The sequence below is a fragment of the Carassius gibelio genome, chromosome B16 (assembly GCF_023724105.1).
Source record: "Carassius gibelio isolate Cgi1373 ecotype wild population from Czech Republic chromosome B16, carGib1.2-hapl.c, whole genome shotgun sequence".
Taxonomy (NCBI): Eukaryota; Metazoa; Chordata; class Actinopteri; order Cypriniformes; family Cyprinidae; genus Carassius; species Carassius gibelio.
Window position 1 is genome coordinate 29182485 of NC_068411.1, and position 14776 is coordinate 29197260.

The 14776-nt window shown below is 36.4% G+C and overlaps 1 protein-coding gene across 6 annotated transcripts in view; it reads right to left on the reverse strand.

The window, feature by feature from the left end:
* LOC127974770 (DNA-binding protein SATB1) overlaps positions 1-14776 on the reverse strand; it is a 55475-nt gene that overhangs the window by 11871 nt on the left and 28828 nt on the right. For all 6 annotated transcript variants that reach the window (XM_052578272.1, XM_052578268.1, XM_052578271.1 and 3 more), the window contains 3 exons: positions 11331-11543; positions 7934-8005; positions 7004-7159 (listed from right to left, as the gene is read on the reverse strand). In XM_052578272.1, the coding sequence (XP_052434232.1) occupies positions 7004-7159; positions 7934-8005; positions 11331-11543 (441 nt within the window). The remainder of the gene's footprint in view (positions 1-7003; positions 7160-7933; positions 8006-11330; positions 11544-14776) is intronic.

Here is a 14776-nt window from a genome sequence, read left to right on the forward strand (position 1 = left end):
GCTAATATCAGAGAGTAATTAAGCAGATAAATCATGCCTGATCTTATTGAATTATAGATTAAAACGGCATAAAACCTGCAAATTGTACATGTCAGCTCCAACAGCACTCTTAATTAACACAAGTTTGCTTTAAAACGACAAAAATATATCAAGTCGTTAACTTTTATAACAGAGGCTTTTGCAGCGTTTGAGGATGTTTGATTAATTGTTTTATTGCGTGGGGCCAGAGTGTAATTTTTTGGTAGTATACAATATTGATTATGCAAGTATATCTATAAATATATCTTTAATATAATATATATGAACTTTTTAAAAAGAAAACAAAATAGAATACTCTACTTCAGAATATTCTGAAGTACAACTTCTGATAATTTCATTATATTTATTTTTTTACTTTTTCTAATATATACAAAAGAAAGGCCTGTATGTCCTTCAAAACTACACCTTTTGTTTTGCATGCTTGCACGAAAGTCATGCAGAACGACGTGAGGGTGAGTAAAAGAAACAAAGTGTTCAGAAGCATTGGTCAAAAATGGAACTAATGGATAGATATGAACCAATTTATCTGGTCACTAATGTCCAAAAAGTTGCCAAAAAACAGAAGGAAGAGAGGAAAGAAGGCAAAGTGCAGAGTAGGTCCGGTCCACATCCGTACGCCGTGGGCGTCTGCCACAGCCATTGGCTGCAGTTAAATTGAAATATTTCGCAGCGTGTGTCAGAAGCATGCAGAATGGTAATTATGACAGATCTGATTAAGCGGGCGAGTCGGGGGCCGGGCGAGGCGGCTCCGGGCTGCAGGTGCGACCTTGTGCATTCCTGCGTGTGTAAATAAAATTAATTACAAGCATGGGGGCGAGCGGCGCGTGACATCGCTACGTGCGGGGAGTCCCACGGGGGGGACCCTAATGGAATATTTTCCCGGAGTCTAATAATACAGTTGGTATTGACTTGAGGTAATTAGGGGGATCATTAAAGCCGCTTTTCCCGGCGTATTTGCCTGCCTGATCAGATTAGCGAGAATGGGCCTCAGAACAAGCCCTGTGTGGTCTGACAGAGGAGAGCGCGAGAAACCGGGCCACCTCTAACACTACCTTGCATGCAGTGAAGAGAGAGAGAGTGCAGACAGATGGAGAACAAGCCGGAGAACCAGAAGACGGTCAACAAACGCATTAAACGACAAGGAAAAAGCTTCGTTTGGAGGCGCGTGCTGCGATAAATCATACGCGGAATTAATTTCCCAGACATCTGGGTCTCTGGTTCACGAATATTGTGTCTTTAATAATACAGGGGAACTGCAGCTGTTTCCCAGGCAACCTAATAACCAGGCAGCCAGATAAATAAATAAATCAATTAATAAACAGTCATGGCCCTATTTCCGCTCTCACAGGCCCGCCGCTCCCATCTGCCTCGCACACGCCCCTGGGAGGCAGCGAATTCATAACTGGAAACAAACAACTCTTCAAAATGAAGCATGATAATGAAAAATATATATTCTCTGTGAAATTATAGGGGCCGTCGGAACTACCATATAGAAGCGTAATTTCATTTGCATCCGGCTTTGGCTTCTCGTGCTTTAATGAAAGTAAATGCAGACACACGGCTGCAGACGATGCGTCTAGACCTGCCCTGGAAATACAGGCCACATAAATGTGACTTAGGCCCCGCCCACAGGAACAGCTCAAACATAACCGATGAAATGAATAGCCACTAGACTGAAGTTTATATCACAGCCTACTTGCTAGTCAGATGCATGTGTTATCAGGGCAAGGGAAGGACTCAATCTCCATTTTACTAAACAAAAATCTGCACGACACCCCTAAGTGCAAGGTGATGTCATCAGTACTGCTGGTCTGTTTTCCTGGAAGAGAAAGACTGACACTGTTGTTCAGACTGCAGGTGCTGCAAAATGCATTATACAAATAAGCAATTAAAAAATACGTATTTTACACTATATTTGAAAACGGAAAATTGTAAAACATTACCTGTGTGAATGATAGACTAGGTCAATGTATAGTGGTTAATTACAAGTGTAAATGTTTGAATGAACAAAAATGTAATTACATTTTTCCGGAAAGTTTGATTTTTTTACATTTCCGGAAAAACTGCATAAAACAAAACAAAAAAACAACAACAAAAATCTCAATCAATTAAAATTTCTTAAAATATTTGAAGAAAATATAGGAAATGCTATGATTAGAATGTTTACTAAATGCTGGGTTTATTATGTTGACAAGGCAATGAAAGACAAACCAAAACTGTTAAATCAACCACAAAACCACTCACAAGAAGCAATTTGTTTTTAACTTGAGATTTATACATCATCTGAAAAATGAATAAATACGCTTTCAATTGAAGTATAGTTTGTTAGGATAGGACAATATTTGTCTGAGATACAACTATTTTTGATTGATTTGCAGTAGGAAATTTACTAAATATTTTCACGGAACATGATCTTTACTTAATATCCTAATGATTTTGGCATAAAAAACTTTATCGGTCAACCACCAGTTTTGTATTGATGTACAGTCTATCCTGCACAGTTTTAAATATCTCTCTCTCTCTCTCTCACTCACTTTTTGCCGACCCACTGTTCCCCCCTAGAGAGCAGCGAGCCAGGCGCTCAGTGACAGATGGCACAGCCTCCTCTACCCCCCTTCATACACACACCGGCCTATCGCCTGCCCCCCTGTACTGCGGCAGATCACTGACATTCTGTCTCATTAGAGCCCTGCTAATTACCACAGTCTCTTCCAGGAGCGAGAGAGAGACATACAGACACACAGAGAGAGAGAGAGAGAGAGAGAGACAGGTCACTCTGAGGGAATGGCTCTGGGTTCTAAAGGGCTTGTCTTCTGACAACAGGAGCCATGATTGTATTCACCATCAGAGGGTGTCAGCACAACTCCCATAATGCCCCTCTTCTCTCTATTCTCCCAGCCCCGGCAGAGCTCTGTGAATGCCAGTTCGGCGCTGTCATGTCTGTATTAGTGGTGTTTGCTCAGTCATACGTCACTTTCACTATTGCTCATATTCAAAATAAGGGAATTTAACAAACCTCTAAATCTACTCAACATGAAATCAAAACTGAATCTTTTTATGTAATATTACATGTTCCTGTATTATTGTGAATGATTCATCAGTGAATGTTATTCCAAAATATTTGTATGCATTTGATCATTTTTAATCTTTAGATTACACTGTAAAACTATAAACATTCTCTATTTCATCCTTTATTTATTTTTTCACTGTTCCCTCCGTATCCCCGTTTCTATTCTTTTATTATTAAAATTCCTAATTTATTTACTAACAATTATATACAAACATCTTTAATTCTAATATATTATTAGAATTGAAAATGATCTATTTAACATTTCACTTGATAAACATTAATATTCCAAAGTTTGCAGTCAGTAAGATATTTTTTAAATCAGAATTATTAGTTTTATTCAGCAGTGACACAGTAATTTAAATCAAAAGTGACAGTAAAGCCATTTATTATGTTACCAAATTTTTCAAATGTTTATATTCATCAATAAATCCTAAAAAAATTATAATAAATGGTTTCAACAAAAATATTAAGCTGATTTCAACATTGGTAATAATAATTATAATAATAATAATAGGAAGAAATGTTTCTCGAGCAGCAAATCAGCATATTAGAATGATTTCTGAAGGATCATGTGACACTGAAGACTGGAGTAATGATGCTGAAAATTCAGTAAATAAATTATATTTTAAAACATATTCTAATAGAAAGCAGCTATTTTAAACTGAAATATTATTTCACAATATTAGTGTATTTTTTAGGTAAAGGAATGCAATCTTATCTTCACTCCTTAATAAATCACTAGATTATGTAAGAAAATCAGTTGTGAATAGCACTTCACGTTAACCTTAAATAGTACCATATGACAGATACTTCGAAATAAAACAAAACAAAAATATAATGCACTGAAGGAGAGAAGGAAGGCAATTCACCACTAAGAACCTCGACAGCTTGCGTTTCACCTCCAAAATGTCACGATTTCACGAACTCTGCTCTGGACGGCAATGAGAGTGTACAAATAAACATTTTATATGTTTCTTTTTCAGTTAACAAGCTGCAGAAACGCTGGTTTTTCTGTGGTGCAGGAGGAGAAATTAATTGAAATGCTACTCGGAATATGAAAGTGCCACCAAATAGATAAAGCCTGGCACTCACGTCCTGTATGGATGTGTGCCCAGAGAGGGGGACGGCATGGCTCCGATCCAGTGCCCATCCCCCAATAAACAGCACACACACACACTCATTTACACCACAGCCGTACACACAGCCACATGAGTAAGCAGGTACACACGCTCACACACACACATGCAACGGTTCTCTTTAACCCCCTCGAACTAGTGTTTATGGCTTTGAAAGCCCAGGGGGCGAGCGCTGCGCCTCCCATCTCCATGGCTCTTGTTGAGGGCAGAGCTGGGCCGAGCCTGGAGCCCTGTGGCTGCGGAAGCCAAACCCGTGGCCTGTGCCAGATCTCTAGCTTGTGCTGCAGCCAGTGCTTCTGCAGTCTACCTCGGCTACTGACGAGGATTCCTGCACTGATGGACGCGCCAATTAATCCGACACGCCACGGAAGATAACCATACGGCAAAACGCCTCCCACCACACGCCGTCTAGGACCCCGAGGTCCTTCAGTCAGGCAGGGGGCAAGAGGGACAGACACAAACACAGCTTGTGGGTACATTTTGCAAAAAGAGTCCATTTGCGAACATTAGTTAACTATATTTAACTATAAAATAATTTAAAAGCTTTTATCAATCTTAAAATCAAAAGTTGTCTCTGTAAATATTATTTAATGTGCATAAGCTAACATTAGGGTCCTATAAAATCTATTCAGTTTTGTTTGTTTATTTATTTACTATTATATTATATTATATTATATTATATTATATTATATTATATTATATTATATTATATTATATTATATTATATTATATTATTGTCTTTAAACATGTAAACCAAATGCAATTATCATTCAAATGAAATTATGATTTTTTTTTCCTAAACTCTTTGTTTTCGGTTTACATTTTTGATCTGATTTAATACATATTTATTATTTAAAACTGTAATAATTAAATGCATACAACTTTAAAAATTGAAGTGATATTTTAAACGTTATCAAGTGACGTTATGAAAAGTTTTTTCCCGCAAATTCAATTGTATTTTTTCCCAAATTCTGTTTTCAGTTTTATTTATTTTTTTCTGAATTCTGTTATATGATTTAATACAAATTCAAATAAAACAAAAACGGTGATAATCACATGAATTTATAAACCTTACAAATCAAATAACATTTTCTATGATTATGTGATATTCTTCAACAAATCATGCTTTAATAGCTATATTATTGTTGTTTTTAATTTTAGAAGTAAGTTCTACAGTACAATACATCTCTGTCATAATTTCTTCAAATTAAGCCAAACTTTTATTTTGGCATATTGTAGTAAAACTTTGAATTTTAGTTAACAGGAACTTACTGTAAAGTGCTACACAGTTTGTAATTCAACTTAGGTCAGAAATCATAAATTGTACTTCATTTTATGATTTGAATTTAATTAGGATAATGAATTTCCTAATTTTTTTCTTTGCCATTTTACATTCTTAAAAGACAAGTGTTAAGAACCTGTTATAAACTACATATAAAAATAGTATCATTATTAAAAAGTTTTACAAGAAATTAATTAAACAATGATGCTAATGCTACAAAAATGTATTATTTCAAATAAATGCCATTCTTTAGAATTTTCTATTCATCAAGGAATTAAAAGATTGTGTTATGGTGTCCACAAAAATTTAAAACTGTTTTCAACAGAAATGTTGCTTCTAGAATGACTAACTGTGTATATTCAGAAAAGAATGATCACTATTCTTCGTTCTGAGCACCCAAAATGTGACCAAACTGAACGATCACAGTCTAAACGTACAGTAATCGCCAGTTGACTTCCCTCTAAGAATCTTCAATCGTAACGCCTCAACTGGAAAAGAGTTTCCCCACCACTAATTACGACACCGCAGCGGCCGTTTCGTAACTACGATCTCTCTGCGGCGGCACCAGCTCCACCAGGCGCTCGGCACCGGCCGGACATTCAGCCAGCGGCCCCGTGGGCCCCGCGGGCCCCGCGGAGGGGGCTGGAAACGGGAAGGAGGGGGTACCAGCTGCCCGGGGAGCACACATTACGAGATGGAGCTGGAGATAAGTGCTCTCCCAGGCCCCTTTTTCAGCTGCGTAATTAGCACAGTTCTTATCTGCTGCTCAATTCACATTCACACCAGCCATGAATGGAGCACACGGGCTCAGGCAGAGAGGGGCTCTTTTCTCTCAAACCGTCATTTTATACGAGAATCTTAACGTGAATAAATGCCCCGGTTTGTCTTTTCTCTCCTCCACCCTTCTCGGCTTTGAACTCCCTTCGACAAAAACAGTGGTTTGTGCATCAAACTGTAATTTGGTGAAACAAAAGTATCTGGCACCGTAATCAGTGCAATCAGCAAAAACCTACTGATATTTCTAGATAATTTAGGGCTTTTATTCGCGTCCCCCCCCCCCCCATCAGATGTAATTGTGAAAATCTTTAAGTGTGCACATAGATATGTGAAACCTTTAATAATGGGGCTCGCCTTGCGTTTCTTTAATTAGTTTTAATAGGCTAAAACAGACGGTAATGTCTCTCACAGAGGCCTGTATTCAGCAGAAGGCTGTTCGCTATGTGAGATAACGGTGTGAATTATATAAACACATTTGTTTTATGTTGCAACACTGTCTGCTGTTCGCAAACCCACAATAAAGTGGCGCAAGTCATTACGGCGCTGCGCTACCTGTGAAGCTTAACAGAGCTCTCCTTTCACACTTTTATCTCAGCTTTCTGTAGACTGTACACAGAAATGTTTGACAATGTTTTGTCAACCGGATGAGCGCTTTGAGTGTGACAGGCTAGTGAAAGTCGAAGTCGGAGCGGGCCGTACCTGGCTCTTTGAGGCGGCGACCTTGGCGAACATGGCCTGGGACACTTTGGCCCTCTTCATCTCCTGCTGGATCTCGTCGTAGATGGAGGAGTTGATGTTTAACACACAGTTCTCCGATTTCCCGTTCCACTCTGAGGACAGAGGGCTGGGCTTCACCTGAGCAAAGAGAAAGAAAAAAGTTAGGCAGATGGATATACTTTTACATTTTTAATGCACACTTCAAACAACTGAATAAATAAACATATTTTTTAAATAATTATATTATTATTTCATATACTTTTGTTCAGAAACTTGGAGGCAGTAAGATAGATTTATTAATTCATGAATGAATGAAAGAAATGAATATGTTTTTTTCAGCAAGGATGCATTAAAAGGATCAAAAGTGAAAGTAAAGATCTTTATTTAGTCACAAAGATTTCCGTTTCAAATAAACGCTTCAATGACTCATCAAAGAATCCCCCCAAAATATTTATTGCAGTTCCCATAAAAATATGAAGCAACACAACTGTTTTCAACACTGATAAGAAATAATCAGAAATGTTTCTTGAGCAGCAAATCAGCATTTTAGAATGATTTCTGAAGATCATGTGACACTGAAGACTGCAGTAATGATGCTGAAAATACAGCTTTGATCACAGGAATAAATTACATAAAAGTTATTTTATATAAAAATCAGCCTTAGTGAGCAAAATAGACTGCATTGAAAAACTTTTGAACAACACATACTGTATATGAGATGATAATAATAAAACAACAACTATAATTTTTATATTAAGTTATTCATATTATTATTACTATTATTATGCATTCCCATTAATTGTATTATTATTTTAGATCATTTTAAAATAATAGATATGTACATAGGTATATAATCAAGGACAAAATCATGCATCACTTTCTGCATAAACAATGTACCATATGTGCACTCACAGGAGAGATGCCCACTGGAATTCTGGGATTCCAGTCTTCTGGTCTCACATTGTTACACTCCTCTCTTCTGGGCTGTGAACACAAATATGTAAAACAACTGGTTAAAATAACATTTCATCAAATCTGATCAGAATACTCCAGTAACACATGATCAGATTTCTATTCTATTTCTGCAGCAAAACGACTTGCAAACATGGCTATAACTTTTTTTTTTATAACATGAAGGGGCTCCAAACTGCCAGTGCAGGACCGTTGAAGAGGCTGTCTACAGCAGTCATTTACATGTGAAGCATCAGTGTCTAGGCTGAGTTATTTTGCGACCGTATCTAATTATAAAGGGATGAGCGTGCACAAACTTGCACACACTGTCTGACGATCCATTAACGTATGTGGGAAACATACCTTCGCATCTGTTTTTATGGGCGTCATAAAAGCCTTGCAGCGCTGCAAGACGTGCCACCCTGCTGATTTACAGCAGAAAATATCCTGCAAACATCTCACTCATATCTGTCAGCATCAAGCTGACATGCATCCAAAGACTTCCCTCTACCTGAAACTGCTTTATCGCATTTATTTTTATGCAAAAAGGCCATTGACGGACAAAGCATTATCTTTGTTAAGCTAATCTAAACCTACATATAAACGCAAATAAGTATTTGTAACAATATATATATGTAGAATGTTCCAAAGCAGTAACTCCATCTCAGTTAGGATGCAGCAAGGAAGCACACTATGTTTTGGACCACAGCCATTATATGTGTCAAGCAGTGCATCGATATGCCCTTTGATTCAAAATTTCATCAATTTATACAAATATCATCAGATAATGGAGACTTTTGCAGAGCTCTGTACGAGACTGATGAATTAGGTGCAGTTGCTGAATAATCAGGTTACAGAACCATCTGATAATGGGATCTGAACAGGAAAGCAGCATCTGGTTTGCACACACACACACACACACACACACTAGCACATGATGCACGCAAGCGCACACACAAATGCGTGCACACTTGAGTGAACACTGATGACATTTCGGTCTTTACACATTCTGTGTGTGAGGGAGTTTTTCTCCTGTATAAAAGAGCCTCCTCAGTCCATCACACACAGGAAGGCTTTGTGTCCGAGCCACTAAGACACACTCAACTACATTTGAAGGAGGCTCTGCATACCTTTCCGGCCCTGCTTCAAGAGTTCGGAGTGAAAGAAACGCTTCCTGGGATCTTTCCTGCACTAAACGTTTCCTCCAAAGTACAGATGCATTGATGTACCGACACTCTTGCACTAGTAATCGACAATAACTGTACAGAATTTTAATAATAACGACGGTGCATGTAATATTTGAGTAAAAGCACCTGCTAAATGCATAACATTTACAATGCATAAATGTATTACTTCAAGCTACTGCTAAAACTACTATTGATAACAAACCATTCACATATTTGTATAACAAGTCTTCTTAAATGTAAATATGCAAAAGAGGCATTATATAATAAAATATGCATTCATTGGCATAAGATTATATAACAGAAATCTGAACATTAGATAAAGCCAGTTTAAATTTTTTTATTTAATTTGTTGACATAAAGGGGACATGAGAGTTAAAGATTTATGCAGATGGGATTTTTGATATTTAATTTTATCACTAAAAATATTGCAACAAAATACCAAAAAAAATACTGGCAACATCCAGAAAAAAAAAAAAAAGAATAATAATAATGATTTTCACCCTGTTTCTAAGCATACAGTTTTATATGTGTAAATTTTATGCTTATAAATATAAATAAGAATATAACTGTAAAGTGGAGATTTCTGGCTCATTTTGAGAAAACAGCCTTTAAAGACATGTCACTAAAATTTACAGCCACAAATAGTTTCAATTTAATAAATAAAAACATTTAAAAAGTATATTTTTTTTTATGTCTTCTTTTAACAAACATAGACAAATAAACAAATCTCAAAATTGACTAGTGCCTGAAAACAGACATAAAAAGGTCTTGGCAGTAGTGTTTACCTCTGGATCAATGCATCTGTACCTGACTGCATGTCAGTCATGATTTGTAAACACACAGTTCAAGTTGTGAGGTTGTAATGTTGTCCTTGTGGTTGTGTGTTTGTATGAATCATCATGTGAGCTCCTGACAAACACATTACTATAATGCACTCTCATTTAAAGCCACAGAACATCATTTCTGAATATAATGTAAAATAGAAAAAATTGATAATGGCCTTTACCGAACAGGTTTCCTCAGTCTTCCATTGTTAGTACAATCTTAAACTCTTTTCTTGTGAGTAAAGCTGCTGTGAGTACTTACTGAGGATAAATTATAAAGTTATTCCCCCCCAAAAAATGTAATCAGTATTTTTGCTTTGCCTTCCAGAAAAAAATAAACATCCTTAAATCAACACACATTTTCTTGAGAAAATTTGACAAATTTAAAGAAGACAGAAATAAGAGAGATCCTATTTAAGTCTGTCAGATTGATGCATAAAGTAGGGTTGTGATGGAGAGAAAATGTTTCCACTGGTTAATCGACGTGTGACAACACCAGTAATACCGGTATCACAGCAGGGGCGAGGGCGTTCCCTCTTTTCCTCGCATTTTACTTTCACTTTCAAATAGCGGCAATTAGGCATAAAGCAATTGTTCGTTTTTAGTTTGTTTGAATTCTCCCTCTTTCCCTCGCTTTACTTCACTTTACGGTGAACAGCTTAAAAGTGCCGTGCACATTTTACTTTCACTGTTGAATTAGCAGCAGTTCAGCGTCAATTGCTTGAATGCAGCAACAAAATACAACGTCAAACTCACTTACTCTAACAAACTCATGTTATAGGGCAGACTATGCCTGATATAAAATAACAAATAACTTACATAAGGTTTAAATAGGTACAAAACTGGAAATAGACTAAAGTAAACATGTATAATATATAACCAAATAAATAAGAACGTAGAACGTTTATTAGCAAAACGAGCAAGAAAGCTTTGAGGGACGGCATACACCTTGATGTCAAATTAAATAAATAAAAGACACAAAGTAAATAAATCTGATTAATTCAAGATATATTCTCTCTGTCTTTTATTACTGTAGTAAAATGTATCCCAATACATTTATTTTATTTTAAGGATGTATTTTATATTTATTTTTAGTATATTTTACATTTTCATATTTTAAATTAGACTTTATTTTAATATTTTCTGTTTTAATTGGAGTTTTACATTTTTTGTGTGTGTCAAAAAAAATTTTATATATAAAAAAATAATTTTGCAGAAAAAAAAAAAAAAAAATATATATATATATATATATTTTTATTTTTAACCCTAAAGCACACATTTTACTCTACAAAGTACAAAAAAGTTGATCTTTCAGCGCCCATTCAGGTGTGATTGTGAGCGTGTTACCTGCACGGGACGTGTGGGAGGGGTGCTGATGAGGGGCGCGGGGCCCATAGCAGAGGCCGCGGTCAAGCTGCGCTCCCTCTCATCCTGGTAGATGCGATCGCGCTCCGCTTCCGGTAACTGCAGGAAATTCTGCATGGCTCGCAGGTTGACCAGGAGCGACTGAGACGCTGTCTTGGGGTCTTCCTCTTTTCTGAGGATCTCAGACAGAAGTCCCTGTGAGAGACACAAAAATACATGCATCTTCCTCTTAGCAAAGAGCAATCAGTACAAGTGCAACAATTAAAACATTATCTCCACTCCATCTGTGACCTGAACATCCCATAGGAATTATCTGGATATTTCTGTTAAAAGTGCTTTCGGGAAAATATGCTCATGTAGTGCTAATAATGTAATGGATATCATAAAATTACAAAGCCTTTCTTTAAAAAGAAGTTCAATTATACTGCAGTGTCATTAAAACATTATTTGTGGTAAAATCAGAAATGCTTCTTAAAGCAGGCAGATGTCTACTGTAGGGCCCAATGATTTCCGCGATGCAGAAAACGCGGAGGGAATTGCGGAATCCAGTCATAAAAACGGAATTTACAGTTTAACGCGGAATGTCACGGAATTTGTCAAATTTTGAATTAATTAATCAAAAGTAAGTCTTCGTTTATTACACACACTGAAGCGCGCGTGACGCTCGCGGTGATTTCAGCGTCTTTCCTCTCACTAAATAAAGACGTGAACACATGAGGAACATCTCCAGAACTGCTCTGAGAGTCACTTCATGAGCATCTGACCGTTTGATTTGAGTAAAACTAGCGTCATATCACATCATAGACTGTAGTATCACATACACAGAACTGTAAAGGTAAACCCGTCAAAATAAAAGTATTTGCTAGAAAATCTATTTCTATTGTTCAGCAGAATGTACGTAGCCTATTACTACTACTACTACTAAAGTGAAACGAACATAATTTAAGGAATAATCACACAACATTTCTTCCATGTTTTATTTTTAATAGTAAATCCCCTTTGTTTACCAAAAAATTAAGTTTGCTTAATTTTCAATAATTAAAAGATAAATTAAATGAATGTTTTATGCCTTCATTTGATAACCAGAAAAATGTAAATACACAGAATTTCAGAAGGGGAAAAAACATTTCACATAAGGCTATTTTAAGAATTAAATTCAACAAATTAAGTTGTTTTATGCATTTTAATAATTACACATGCTAAAACACAGAATTAGGTAACAATAAAACATATGGTGAAAAAAAAAATGTCATAGGGCCCTAAACATGTTTTTGCAGTAGTTTTGGGGGGTTATTTTTCCTGTAAAGATATCGAGATATATATCGTATATAGAGATATAGCAAAATATATTGAGATATAATTTTTTGCTCCATATTGCCCAGCCCTATTACAGATCCAAACCTTTGATCAGTAGTGTAGTTGGCAACAGTTGCTAAGCTAGAATGAGTCAGTTACACTTTCAGTCATATACTATCAAACACCATCAATGGTTGATGCACTTTGCATTATAAACTCTAAAAATGGGCCACCAAACCCATAAACGGCATGCCATCACAAGCAGCCATCATTCCACTTGTGGGGAAGTATGTACAATAAATATTTAAGAGTTCTGTGGAAACAAACAAATGCAGGTTGCAAATTCCCAGTGCAACTAAATGCCAATTTGTGCAAACACGCATGTCATGACGCGGTCCCTGATTCCTATAGATTCCTATCACTCTAACACAACATCATAGTCACTTCCTGCCAAGCGGGGGTTTTCTGCAGAACGTCGCGAGACATAATGTTCCTGCTATCTCCAGCAACAGTCGCTCATGCGTCCGCGGCCGAGCCAGCCCCCACCCCCCGCCGCTGGCACACGGCCAGGTACGTCTCTCTTTGTCTCACCTGATGATGGCAGACAGTTGTCAAGGCGGGACTGTACTAATAACAACTAGTGAAAAATCCCCACAGCTTTCCCTGTATTTTCTAGGGTTTTTGGATGCTCTCATGAATTGATACAGGGAAAGAGTATTGTGATATTTTACTTAATTTTTCTGTTTATTTTACATTTTATTTTATCATTTTATGTAGTTTTTTTTTCAGATTTTTCTGTTTTAATATTAAATTTAATTTACTTTTTTGTGTATTTTTTTTCATTTTCATTTATTTTTAATAGCATTTTTAAGTTTTAAGCTTTAGTCTTAGTTATTTTAGTATTTTAATTTTAATTAAATGAAAATGAGAAATGCTGCCTCGGCAACTAGCCAAAATAAAATAAGTAATGAAATCTTTCTATCTAGGGTTTTGGTTTTAGGTAACAATAATAATAACCCTAGTTTGTGCAATAAAATTGTGAGGAAAAAGTACAGTGACAGTAAACGCATTTACATTGTAGAAAAAAAGTTATATTTCAAATAAGCACTGCTTTTAACTTTCTATTCATGAAAGAATAAATGCATAAATAGAAAACAGTAATTTTAAATTGTAATTTCCATAGTATTTTTGCTAAAAAAATAAAAGCATGAATATTAGAGAGGTCTTTCCAATAATAAAAAAAGAAAAAAATCTGACCCTAATTGTATGACATTTTTTTTTAGAACTAAAAAGTAACTAAACAAGAAAAGCATCGTAATATTAACCTATCATGAAACAGATATTGATAAATTATCTCTGACGATTTCCACTAGCAGTAGTACACTCATATATTCATCAGGCAATAATTCTGCACTCATTTTACCTAGCATCAGTTTTCAAATAATATATAGTGAATACTCAAATAGTTTCAAAAGCGTATTTTGTCTCTTGAGTGAAGAAATGTGCACACCTCACTCAAATGTGCACAATTTGCTGTATCATCCATGCACAATAACAGGAAAGGCAGTGAGAAATGAGTTTTTGGTTGGAAAATGTAATAATTTGAATGAGCAATAATAATAGTGATGTCTGCCTTATCTCACACCACTAATAAGTGTCCTGTCCCAGCTCAACGCTGACAACAGATTGCGTGCAGTGACTAAACAAGGTCAAAACCATGGGTGTACAAACTCAAAGACGGGAGTCACTGATCAGTTACTCCAGCCGGGACGTTTCTGATTGAACATCTGTGATAAAAGTGCTCACTCATCTTTGTCCTGACATTTACAGGCCGATTGGGTTCTTTGTGTTGATCCCTAAATAAAAGCAGATAAAGCATCTTACTGTGAGTGTTCTGTTGTCACTATATTAGCGAGGCATGGTTGAATTTTAATGATGTACAGAGCGTGTAGTGGCAAGCATCACACAGACATGTCACAGCTGATGCATGGGGCTGGGGTGGTGGAGCTGGGGATATGATTCAGCATTTATAATCGACAACAAAATAATCTACAAAAACAATATTCTTAATGGCTCTGCTCCAAAACCAAGCAAGCTGCCTTACTGGACACCACCTACATAGACAGCTGAAC